The 13655-nt window shown below is 29.8% G+C and overlaps 1 protein-coding gene across 3 annotated transcripts in view; it reads left to right on the forward strand.

Annotated features, from left to right (window-relative positions):
• LOC145247441 (uncharacterized) overlaps nucleotides 1–11561 on the forward strand; it is a 27288-nt gene extending 15727 nt beyond the window's left edge. For all 3 annotated transcript variants that reach the window (XM_080109207.1, XM_080109208.1, XM_080109209.1), the window contains one exon: nucleotides 10750–11561. In XM_080109207.1, coding sequence (XP_079965333.1) covers nucleotides 10750–11057 — 308 coding nt within the window. In that variant the 3' untranslated portion in view covers nucleotides 11058–11561. The remainder of the gene's footprint in view (nucleotides 1–10749) is intronic.
• Nucleotides 11562–13655: the final 2094 nt, after the last annotated feature.

A 13655-nucleotide genomic window follows, 5' to 3' on the forward strand; every position in this document is an offset into this window, starting at 1 on the left:
CGTTGACACACCTGTTCTCTTCAGATCACCGAAGTTAAGCAATGTTGAGCATGGTTAGTACCAGATGGGTGACCATTTGAGAATTCTAGGCGCTGTATGTGCTCTCTGCTTATCCCAGCATTTGTTTCCAGTCGTCCTGTACATACACTTCACTTGCCACTGGTATTTAACAATGTCCACTCAGACTCAGACTCAGACTCAGACTCAGAGGTATGGTTGGAGATTGCACACCTCCTGCCACAAAAATTTCGTGGATGTCCATAGTCTGTCAAAGACTGAAGGAGCCCCCACACATTTTTTTTTTTTAATATTTACTTACTCTGTTATAAGTTTGTATATAAAAAGTCCCTTCTGATTTATAATAAAATGCCCTGGAAATCTCCTTTCTGATTAATTTTAAGATGCCCTGGAAATGTCCCTTCTGATTAATTTTAAGATGCCCTAGAAATGTCCCTTCTGATTAATTCTAAAATGCCCTGAAAATGTCCCTTCTGGTTTATAATAAAATGCTCTGGAAATGTCCCTTCCGATAAATTACAAAATACCCTGGAAATGTCCTTTCTGGTTAATTATAAAATGCCCTCAAAATATCTCTTCTGATTAATTATAAAATGATCATCATGCTGCGAGATCAGGATAAGATCAGAACAGTTTTTCAATGAGTACACCCAAGATTGAGCCTTCCTTTGGTGAGAAGGCAGGAAAATGCCTATTCTCAATAAAGCTATATTTAAATACCACTATAATACTTAGTTTTGTTCATAAATAGACACCCACTGTATGATACCATGTGCCTGTTTAAAAAAATTGAAATTTGTACATCAGAATTTATAATTCATGGCTTATGGTAGAGATATATTAGATTTGGCTGCATAATCAGAAAGAGCACACAATTTTACATAAGAGTGCCAAGTTTCATAGCTTGAAAAATAAATAAATGGTGGCGAAATTACCGAATTTCTTGAAATGTTGAGGTCCGTAATTTAGCCCCCTTTTTGTAAAGAAAAATGTCCACAGAAAAGCCTATATTTTGGCACTTAAAATTCTCATAACTTTTAAACTACTGATGGTATTTGCATCATTCAAACGGTTTTAAGTATCTTTTACATAGCTCTTTTCATGCAAGTTGATAAAATAACAATTATCTAAAAAGAAAAAAATCAACTTGTAATGTTAGTTTAACAAATTGATGCAAGATATGAGGACCTGAAGTGATTTAGTTAGTTTTTAATGTACATGGTCCAACCTCATTGTAATTGTTTGATTATGTCATAAGTTCCTTACTGATGTACGTTTTTAAAAAAATTTCAACTGTCGTGGAATTTCCACGGGTTCTGCTAATCATCATCATCATCATCATCATCATCATCATCATCAATTGTAGCAGTAGTAGTATAACAAGTATTCGTATTTTATGATTTTACTCACTAGGAGTTCTCACACTAATCATTACCAGTGATCGCTTATTGCGAAAAACAAATGGTGTTTCCCGGAATCTGAGTGACAGTTCTCTCCAGATTTACAGTACTCACCTCTTCTTTCAATCACGTATTATTATTTTTATTATTGTTATTTTTTTTAGAAACCTAAATAATTTAAATTAGTAACTATTACAATAAAAACATCACTATAGTCAGAACGCCTGAAAAAGAAAGTTGGAACCGTTTTTCTCCTTACAATAAAATTGATCATATGATTATCAAACCACGCACTTATCGCCCCCTCCCCAACTTCACCCCCAAGATTTTATTTTTCAATTTTATTTGACAATTGTTGTAAAGAATTATAGTTGTTTTTCTTTTTTTAACTAATTTAGTTCTTTAATAAATCTGTGTAACATGCGTTTCTCGCCTCTAATTGTAATTATATATTATTTAACCTATTGGTTATCCTTTGAAATTAAAAAAAAAACTCAAATTGTGTAAAATTGAATTACATTTAAAAAGAAAATTTTTTTTTTTTAAATGTGTACTTCTGCAGTTTAAAACCCGTTTATCTGTGAGTCTCGCTCGGCAACACCCCGCAAATGACGGAAAAAACCGCTGGATTAGATCGAGTGAGTAAAAAGGGACGCGAACGAGCAGACGGTAAAAATTGGAAGAAAAAAAAACGGAAAGAGTTTAAAAAGAAAAGTAGAAAAGAAAGGTCAGAGTATCATTGCGCTTCTTAAAGCAACAAGTCTTGTGACAAGGAAGGAAAATGAATAATTCCAGGCTGAACTTTAAACACCCCCAACCTCCCCATGTTAAGAACGGCTTTCAGAATTAACATCTCAACCTTTCCATGTTAAGAACGGCTTTCGGAATAAACACCCCCAACCTCGTAATCGATTTTCAACATGGGGTGATTGGAGGTGTTTATTTCCGAAAGTCGTCCTTAATATGGGGAGGTTGGGGGTGTTTATTCCGAAAGCCGTTCTTAACGTGGGGCAGTTGGGGGTGTTTATACTACATTGGGGCAGGTCGTAAAAAAACAAAATAACTTGCCATACACAAACAAAACAAAAAAAATATTTGTTCATTAATTCAAAGAAACAAAACTTATATCCCCCCCCCAGAAACAGAAAAAAAAACAGTTGCCATAAAAATAAAACAGTAAAATTTATGAAATTATTACGGTAGGTTGTTTGTTTTATTTTCTTTCTTTTTCTTTTTTTTTTTTTTTTTTTTTTTTACTTTCGTTCGCTCGGTATAATCCAGAGGTTTCCGTCTTCCGCCGAGTGTTGCCGAGTGGGATTTACGGAAAAACGGGCTTTAAACAGCAGAAGTGCCAAAAAAAAAAATAAAAAATATGAATAAAAAGCGAAGTAAAAAAAAAAAAGTAAAAATAATCCGGGACAACACTGAGTAAATACAACTAGTTCTTTTCTTTTCTTTTCTTTTCTTTTTTTTTTAATATTTCGGCGATTTAGATGCTTTTAAATGACTTTCACATTTTGAAGGGTCACAAAGTAATCCGTTCCATTTTTCGTTAACAAAAGGTTTGACCAACTTGTTTACGACAAAAACAGAATGAACACTGCTAAATTAAATTTCGAAATTATATTAAAGAAAATGATTTAAAAATTAAGTTTTATCACTTTACGATATTGTATTAAAATCCAGTAAATTGTTTTGTTTTGTTTTTTGTTTTTACATATTTTCAAGAATTCTTTCCCTTTTCATTAAAACTTTATTTTTTGTCATAAATTTTATTGTTTTATTAACAATAATAATTTTTTTTTTTTTTTATTTCTTCAAAATTAAATTCGTTTACTATCCTTGGTATTTTATTAAGAGAAAAGGAAAAAAATGGGTCAGTTTTGTTTTGGGTTTGAGAATTCATTCAATAATTCTGATGAATGAATTTGTCGACAAAGAACATTGCGATTACTACTAGTAGTAGTTATTGTAGTAGTAAGTTTCAGTTTCAAACAAAGGCAAAGAAAATTCCATAAATATCAGGAAATGAAATTAATAAGGGGGAAAAATAATTTTATAAAAATGAATTGAAAATTTATGTGAACTGAATTCAAATAAAATAAAAGACAGGAACAAAAATAAAAGCCCGAGAAATAAGTCATATGACTTGACCCAATTAAACACTCTCTCTCTCTCTCTCTCTCTCTCTCTCTCTCTCTCTCTCTCTCTCTCTCTCTCACACACACACACATATATAATTATATATATATATATATATATATATATATATATATATATATATATATATATAATTATATGGGGGTGTTTATATTACATTGGGGCAAGTCGTTAAAAGGGAAAATTATTCCCAACTCGCATTTAGGTAAAAATGCACTTTCGTAAATAATTGAATTCATTCAAAACATATCGCTAAAACCAAAACAAAATAACATCTATCTATCTATCTATATATATATATATATCTATCTATATATATATATATATATATATATATATATATATATATATATATATATATATATATATATATATATATATATTAGTGTTTAGTGTTGGTACGATTAATCTGAATCGGGAATCGATCAGAAAAATCGAAACATTTGGGAGTCTCGGAATCGGGAAACTTTGTGCCTATTTTCCGATGACAAAACGATTCTTTTAATTGTCTTTTTTATTTGATTTTATTTAAAGCAAAATCTTCCATTGCTTGTAATAATGATAAACTAATAAATATTTATTAATCTTAAACTACCAATCAAATTAAAATCGATAGATCATCCCCCACAAGTGTATTTTGACGTTTAGGAAAATATCTGCACATTTAACATGCGTTTTTACGGTAATCGGGGTGGGGGGGGGATAACAACTCTAGAGTTAAATATTTAGAGATTTATAAAAAATTGGAATTGGGAATTTAGTACAGAATTGTTAATTGTATCGGAATCGCGCATGCGCGCACACACACACATGGAGAGAGAGAGAAAGAGAGAGAGAGAGAGAGAGAGAGAGAGAGAGAGAGAGAGAGAAAATGTGACTCGTTTGGTTACCTATTGAGCTCGAGTTAGATTGTTTGGATTTGTGAATTTGTAAAGCTAGTTAAATAGAAAACGACAAAATAAAAAAAAATTAGTTACATTTCTGCTCCCTATATTTCTTTCTTTTTCCCTCTACAACTGCGAGTTAAACAGAATTAGGATATCTGGTGATATTCTCTTTGTTTTAATATAATGTAATATCCCAATCTTATCAACTATTATTAATAAACAGAGAGGGAGAGGTAGAGTGAACGTGACAATTCTTAATAAGAAATGAATCACTTGACGAGTTAATTGCAAATTACGGCTAACTTGTTCTTCAAGCTAAGGAATAATTTGGCACATATTTGTGTGATCACAAATATAAAAAGGAAAATGTCCCTTTACAAAAATTAAAAATGAAACATAATTATATTAAACCTTATGTCTCGAATCCATATTTCAATTTTGATCCAACTCCATTACATGATTTTGATTGTAGAATATATCTAAAAGTTAAGGTTTAAGCTTAAAAGGGCTTAAGATGAAATTAAAATTCAGAGAATCGTGTTTAATTGATAGCTAATAATATTGCAAATCTGAAATATTTAAATTTTCAAATGAAAGATTTGTATTTCTCTCCCTTTTTGCAAACTGACCGATTGAAACAATCTAACTTGAGCTCAATGGGCCACCAAACGAGTCACAGTGTTTATTGTTATAATAATTACATTAAGCTGTTAATGTTATCAAATATATATATTTAGTAATGTGATTGATAATTTAAAATTCAAATTAGAATTAAAAATTAAAAATCTGTTTCCTAAGTAGGAACAACAACAAAGTCAATAATTTGTACGATCGTTTCGGAAACGATGTTTTTATTGTGATAGACATTAAGCCACAGACAATAATTTTGACATATAGTTTTTTTTAAACAAAGTCTCCTCGTCAGCAAAAGTATTGGGTGGTTTTTTTTTATATGTAAAAGACACCATAAATAAACCTAGTAATTTTAAGTAAGGCAGATGTATCTTTCAATTGTTCGCCTTTTGAAAACCGTAATTATCGTCAAAGCATTCATTTGGATGTTGATTGTAGCTTATAAATGTACATACATTTATATAAATAGTTTTTTTTAAAATAGTCAACCATGTAGGAGTCTGTTCGTGACCAGACACACACACACACACACACACACACACACACACACACATTCAGCTTTTTATGTATATATATATATATATATATATATATATATATATATATATATATATATATATATATATATATATATTATACATATATTAAACGTGTATATATTATATATATAGTATATACAGCTATGGTCAAAGTTATGGAGCACCAATGAAAAATCGAAATTATGATTCAAACTTATGCATATAAAAGTTAAAAAATAGTGGAGTAAACATTAATAAATTTATTTTAACAACAATCAATATTTGGAATGTCCTTCTTTTGCTTTTATAACTGCTTTTATTCGTTTTTGCATAAGATTTGCTAAATTTTTGCAGGTGATAGGTTGTATTTTCTGCTACTCTTCATGAAGTTTGGCCTCTAATTCTTTTTTGATGAACATTTGTGTATTTTCACTCTTTGGGACCACAAAGTTTCTGAGGATTGAGGGGGCACTTCATCACTGTAATCATTTTATTCTCAAACCAACCCATTGAAACTTTTGACGTATGGCATCGGGCCTTGTCTTGTTGGAAAATTACATCACTTGGAATGCTATTAAATATGTCAGTCAAAGAGGTTTGGTAAACCTGGTCCATCATATATATATATATATATATATATATAGCTTAGTAAGTTAGCAGAAGAGAGTAAATTCAATTCTATAAGGAGACTTAGGATAATATAAAGCTCAACAAATTTCATTGGAGCTTATATAGGATATAGAACATATATATATATATATATATATATATATATATATACAATACTATATACATATATATATATACTATATACAATACTATATATATATATATATATATATATATATATAAATTTTTCAACATCATATTGTCATGAATTTTTTCTTTCGAAGCAAAGGATTTCTATTTTTTATGTGACGTATAGGCACAAAAATAGTCAGTATTGACATAATAATAACTGATTGCTTCTGCATAAAACGAATCTGTAAAAAATGTACTGAAAGTTTAATATGTCGAAGGCGTTGTTTTCCATGAAAAATGAATACTTTGATCTTGGTATGTAGCTAAACTATTATTAACAATTTTAGAGGAGATATATTTTGCCATGACTGGCGTAGAGCAAGGTTATAAAGATCTTTCTACTTTTGCTAATTAAAATTCATACTAGGAAAAAAACTTAGCTATTTTTAATTCATTTAAAAATAAAAAATTTACGAACTTTTTTTAATACATATCAAAATTTATTTATCCGTTAAGAAAAATGTTTTAAGAATTCCTTCCTTTCTCCTTAAAACCTATTATGGCTTATTTATTTATTTATTTATATATTTATTCATTTGAATGCTTCGTCATAATTTTTTATTGTTTTATTAACAAGAACAATTCTTTATATTTTATTTATAATTTTTCAAAATTAAATACGTTTACTATGCTTGATATAATTTTACTAAAAGAAAAGAACAACAAAAAAAATGAATCAGTTTTTTTGGTTTGAGAATTCATTCAATAATTCTGATGAATGAATTTGTCGACAAAGAACATTGCGATTACTACTAGTAGTAGTAATTGTAGTAGTAAGTTTCAATTTCAAACAAAGGCAAAGAAAATTCCATAAAAATCAGGAAACGAAATTAATAAGGAGGGGGGATAATTTTATAAAAATGAACTGAAAATTTATATGAATTGAATTCAAATGAAAAAAATAAAAGGCAGGAAGTCATGTGACTTGACCCAATTAATCTCTATCTATCTATCTATCTATCTATCTATCTATCTATCTATCTATCTATCTCTCATTGTGATATATATGTATGATATTTATATAATTCCAGATTATTTTTTTTTTAGAAGTGAAACAATCAATGAATTTAATGAGGTTCACACAAGAGTGCTCAATACCGAAGTAGAGCAAGATTAACATTGTATTTATTATACATAAGCATTTATATGTTGCTACACGTTCATGGGCATGTTTCGTCAGCCAATTACAAGTAACTCGAGACATCTTCAGGTAATGCTGCTTATACAAAAGTAGAGTCTGAATTAAATAATGATTATTCATTTATTCCTACAGACACTAGTGTTTCATGCTTACACAATCATCAGTGTAGGAGGTGACAATTCCTGCCAGTCGGGAGTTCTGAACCCAGCCATGAAGCCACCTTTGACCCTGTTTGCTAAGCCTTTACTTCCGGACCATTAAACAATTGCCACAGGAATAAAGGGAATTAACAATTAACATAATTCGGGTGCAGACATTAGACAATTCAGAGTGTTCTAACGAATGGAAGTCATGAACATTGCATAAACATTAGTTGATTGCCTTTTAGTCTATATTTCCCAGACAGCGCCTATCCTTAAGTACTCTTAAAGGAACTTGATATTATATATATATATATATATATATATATATATATATTATCACGTTTCTTTAGAATAAAAGAATTAAGGTGTAAAAAAAAACGTGTTAGTAGGCTGGCAGGCTTGAATCCGTGACGAACCTGTGACATGAAGGCGGAAAGAAAGTGAAAGAAAACGTGACATCTTACCGTAACGCCATGAAGCCATAGGAAGTGAAGAGTGTTCAAATTTAGCGATGTCAATCAAAACGTTGACTTGCTAAGTGAATGAGTTCATGCAGGTGCAGAAATGAAGGTTGGCTGAAAGCCAGTTCAGCCTTCCGCCGTTTCATTTATTTGTCTCTCCACAATGTTGGGGAAAACCAGCTCCCCACAAAAAGGGAGTGTCCAAATGAATAGTAATTGTTGTTTGATATGAGGGGTTTCCTCCACATTGATCAAAGCTAATTGCTTTTTGAGTGTCCCTGACAGAAAAGCCGGGAAGCTACTTTCGCTTTCAATTAGTTTGGCTTTTATACAAAAAACATGAACAAAAACGTGAGAGGATGGAATACCATGAATTTTATAAAAGTTGATCAAAATAAATATAGAGATGACGTCCCTTTGCAAATTGTAGATATTATGATCTAAGGAGTATATAAAAAGTTCTAAAACATAGTACTCCCCCCCCCCACACACACACCGAGAACACCCCCGCGAAAAAAGCCTTTGCTGGACATAGAGAAATGCACGTGCGCCACTTTTGCCTTTTATATATAGATCTATATATACAGCTTATATATATATAAAAAAGATTTTTTTACCAAAATTAACCGGTAATGTTCATATACTAATAAAATCAAAGTCAAAATAAATTGATTATCGATTTTCATAATCGAGCATGCATATAATAAAAAAATTAAATAAAAACATAAATAAAATATAAAAATTGGGATAGAGGTGAGTCCAACTGCTTAAACCCTTAAAATAGGAATTATGAATGTATTCATATATGTATAACAAATGTATTTTACCGTCTGAAGAGTAGCTATTTTGGAATATTTTTAAATGATATAATATTTGAAATTACCCAAAAGTTTATGAAACAATTGTAATGCATAAGGAAATACAACATATGATGTTCTCATTTTATACTTGGTTGTCTTGGTTTTGTAAAATATTATATATATATATATATATATATATATATATAATATTGTCGCAAAATCAAGACAATGAAATATAAAATGAGAACATCATATTTTGTATTTCCTTATGCATATATATATATATATATATATATGATGAAAATAATGGAAATAATATTCTGACAAAATAGAGAAATAAAAAGGAACAAACCGTATTATGTGTTCATCAACGTTTCATCTTTATTTCGAGACTTCCTCTGGATGAATGAGATTAAGAAACAAAAAATACCAGTAGAAAATATTTGAAAATTCATCCTAGGAGCGTTGAACTAACTTTCTTCAAAGGAGGAAATTTCATGGGAATATAAAATTCACAAGCGGTCCCCAGCTGTATGTATATCTCAGTTAGGGGAGATGATGACATTTGGGTTTTGCAGTTCTTGCAGAGAGGTGCCGATGTATTATATACAGTGCCTGGTATTACAAAATGGTTACCTATCTGGTATTGATCAGGCTCAATGTTGTTTAACTTTGGTGATCTAATGCTATTGGTTGTCTGACTTAAAAAATCTGGCAAGGTAATTTTTTATGTTAGACTAGCAGACGTTATATTGCCCCAATGCATAAGTGTAGTATATTTCTATGAAAACTTTTATTTCTTTCTCTCTCTCTCTCTTCCTCCGTCTTTCTATTTTTTCTCTTTCCTTCTTCCCCATTCCCCCTCTTTCTCTTCCGTCCACCCCATTCCTCTCTAGACATACACACATAGGTATAATATATAATAATAGATCACTCGAGTAATAAGTCAGTATTTTCTTTTCAAATTAGTACATAAAATGGCTGAAAAACTGACCCCCTCTGATGAAACCTGGCCCAAAGAATTAATATTTTGTTTTAGTTTTAGATACTAATCGTCCATAACAATGTTGACAAACAATAAACCAACTTTGTGGGTGTTTGTTTTGTAATTTTTTTAAAACATTTTAATTGGGAATACATACACCTGCAGACAACTGCCCTTTATATAATAGACTAGCAGCGATACTCGGCTATACCTGGAACTATAAAAATCTAAATAGAAGATATTAAATAGTGTTAAGCTTTTCACCCACTCCTCGCAGAAGAGAAATTCCTTTTTTTTTATGTAAAGAGTGGAAAAAATAAAACTTAGGAGGCCTTCAGAGCACTACTGAAAGCACTAAATAAAATATAAAATGCTTTCAGAGCCTATTAAAACTAAGTTCTACCCCTTCCTTTTCTTTGTAGAGAAATGACAATAGTTAAGATATAATAAATTAAATCTGGAGTTAAAATCTTTCAATTTGAAAAAAAAAAAAATTGCTGACTCATTTCCTGAGCTGTATTAATACAAGATAACATTAAAAACCGTGTTTAATTCTTGATAACATAAAATGATATCAATGGCCATTTGAACACCAAAGCATTAGTCTATTTTTCTAACTTTTAGATATTATTTTTCTGGGGTTATACTGATTAAAAATTACCAACTTTCTAGGAGTTTGTTGTTTTTATTTAGTTTTAGTTGAACATACAAACATACAAACACAGACAACTGCCTTTTATATAACTGATGGATTCCATTGTAATAAATATTTAATTTTTTTATCTTTTTGTTTTTATTTTAGGCAAATTGTACAAAAGCAAAGTTTGCTTCATCAAACATATATGGGAACACAGCATATATTGGGATCTCTTTGATGGAGAGAAAAACCATGATCGTGTCCTGTCGATTCAGGCAGCCCTCATCCTCTACAGCAAGTACCATGCCCATCCGACAGAAAACAAGCTGTTGTCACACTTGTTGGTAACAGCACCCAACAGCCATGACAAGAAACGAGAGAAAGAAGCATTAACTTGCGAACTGAAACCAAAACGAATTGAGAAAAAGAGTCTGTCACCTTTAAAACGTAAAAAATCATTCGAAGAAATTTAGAATTGAATCTCAGAATCAAGAATGATAAACAACAACAAGAAAGAAAAGAAGGGTTTTTATTTTTAATTATTTAATCAATTTTTTTTTTTTCTCATCCCCATATAAAAGAAAAAAAACTTATTCGTTGCCTGCTGGTCAATTCGAGGCTTGATGAATTTTTGACTGGAGAAAGTGGTATTTTTTTTTTTTTTTATATTTCTTTTTTATTATCTTTCTCCTGTCTGTTACATATGGCCAAAGATTTTTGGAGGTGTGACCATAGAAAGCGATAATTTGTTTTTTTCACAGTTATTAAAAAAGAAATTGTTTATCTTTGGTCTTTTAAGAAACCATATAGAGATATCAGAGAAAACGGAAAACCCCTTTTTTCTCCTTAATTATTAACGAAAATAAAAAGGGGCATTTACCTCTGGTCATTTAAAGCTCACTGGTACTCCTTGAGTATGTGACTAGAGACAGTGAAAAACCTTTTTTTCCTTAACTTTAAACCAAAATGAAAGAAAACTTATCTTCTCTGGTCATTTAAAGCTGACTAATACTTATTGAGTATGGTCACGCAACGTGTTATTTTTTTTTTCATTATGAAAAAATATGTTTAAAATTTATTATTATGGCGGACCGGAATTTCTTGAATTAGTGACCAAAGAAAGTGGTAACTTTTTACTCTATATTGTTTAAAAAAAAAAAAAAAAACTGATTAAAAATTGGATATCGATGGTCATTCAACGTTGACCAGAATTCCTTAAATTTGTAACAAGAGAAAATACTAATTTCTCTTTGTCCCTCCCCCAATTTCCTTCCAACTAAAAAAAAAAAAAATGAAAATGACTTTCTTCTAATGTTTAAGAGGTCAAAGGTTATTTGAAGAAGTGGTCAATTTTTTTCTTGACTCAGTGGTAAACAAAACAGAAAAAAAACAACTGAAAATGGAGAAGAAGAAAAGACTAGAATCTTGTTTTTGTTGAGGCTGTGAGCATTTCCTCCGAGCTCGGAGGTGTTGCATATTTCTTATTTCTTTATACGTTGTTATTTCTTTCTTTATTTTATTAATAATTGTTGACATTATTACCAAGTGCATTTAGGTGAAAAAGAAAGAAAGAAAAAATTATATCTATCTATCTATCTATCTATCTATATATATATATATATCTATATATATATATATATATATATATATATACCCAGCATTCCCTGGGTGGCAGTGAAGCCGATTTAGTTTTAATTTTTATTTGTTTGCACATTTTAAAAACTTATACAGAAAAATAAATAAAATTTGAGTTGTAAGGGAGACAACTTTTTTATATTCATTAATTAAAAATATGAGTTATTTCCCTTGCTGCTTTAGATTTTTCGGTCATAATTGAAAAATGTTTCCACATTACATATTTTTAAAAATAAACTAATGAAGTAGTTTATTATATTGCCAATAACTTGGTATAAGGATATCAAATGGAAAGTGGCTAGTTAGAATCAAAGATTGTTTTGTCAGCTTAAATTTTTTATTTAAGTCCAATTTGTTAAATCTTACACGATAACACTGTACATCTAACATATAAAGTACAATAGTTGTGCTCCAAAAAAAACCTGGGCAAACACAGAAAATAATTGATGTAATTCACACATATTGCTAATGGTGAACATTATTATTACTCATTTGGAGTTCTTACATCAGTCATTACCAGTGCTTTCTTGCTGACAACTACCAATGAAATTTCCTGGAGGATGAGTGACAGTAAGTCTTCAGAGATATGATAATGATGATGACGCCAAAGGCAAGGTGTGCCAGAAAAGAGGAGAGGGCAACCATTGATCTGATTTGTCATACATTTAGTTAAAGTTCACCTTTTCTCCAATTACACCTACACTCTTAACCTTTATAATCTTCCACTGTTACCTATTTTACCTTCACAAGTTGATAAATTAATTTATCCACAGATATCTTATTTAATATATATATATATATATATATATATATATATATAGAGAGAGAGAGAGAGAGAGAGATAGATAGATAGATAGATAGATAGATAAAAGAAATCAGTAAAGATTAAGTTTAGAAGCCAAAAGATTCTGTAAACGTGGAGGAAATAATATACTATTAAAATTTATGTAGTAATTCCAACCAAATAAAAAAAAGCTTAATGCAACCAAGATAGGAAATAGAGCTTGTTATAGAAGAGTACAAATTTAAGCCTGTAAAAATATATTTTACGTGAATTTATTGTTCGACAGGATACACAAATAAGATGTATTGAAATTTCCTTAATCTGCAGAGTTTCAAAGAAATGTGCTCTTCTCATCAGAGGAAAAATATTAGCAAATGAATATTATAGCGAAACTCCATGGATTAAGGAAATTTCAATATATCTTTTTTTAGTATTCTGTCAAATAATAAATTAATGTAAAATATATTTTTACAGTCTTAAATTTTTATTCTTATGTACATGTATATACATAGATGAAAATACATATACTTAGTCAAAATATGTATATATGCATTCATAAAAATAATGTATATGTGGATTGCTAAAAAACATGTATGCTCATTTTTAAAACAACATATATCTGCAATGATAATAATATAACCCACATATATGC

Source organism: Euprymna scolopes, chromosome 25, assembly GCF_053919585.1.
Source record: "Euprymna scolopes isolate OS-2025 chromosome 25, ASM5391958v1, whole genome shotgun sequence".
Lineage (NCBI taxonomy): Eukaryota > Metazoa > Mollusca > Cephalopoda > Sepiida > Sepiolidae > Euprymna > Euprymna scolopes.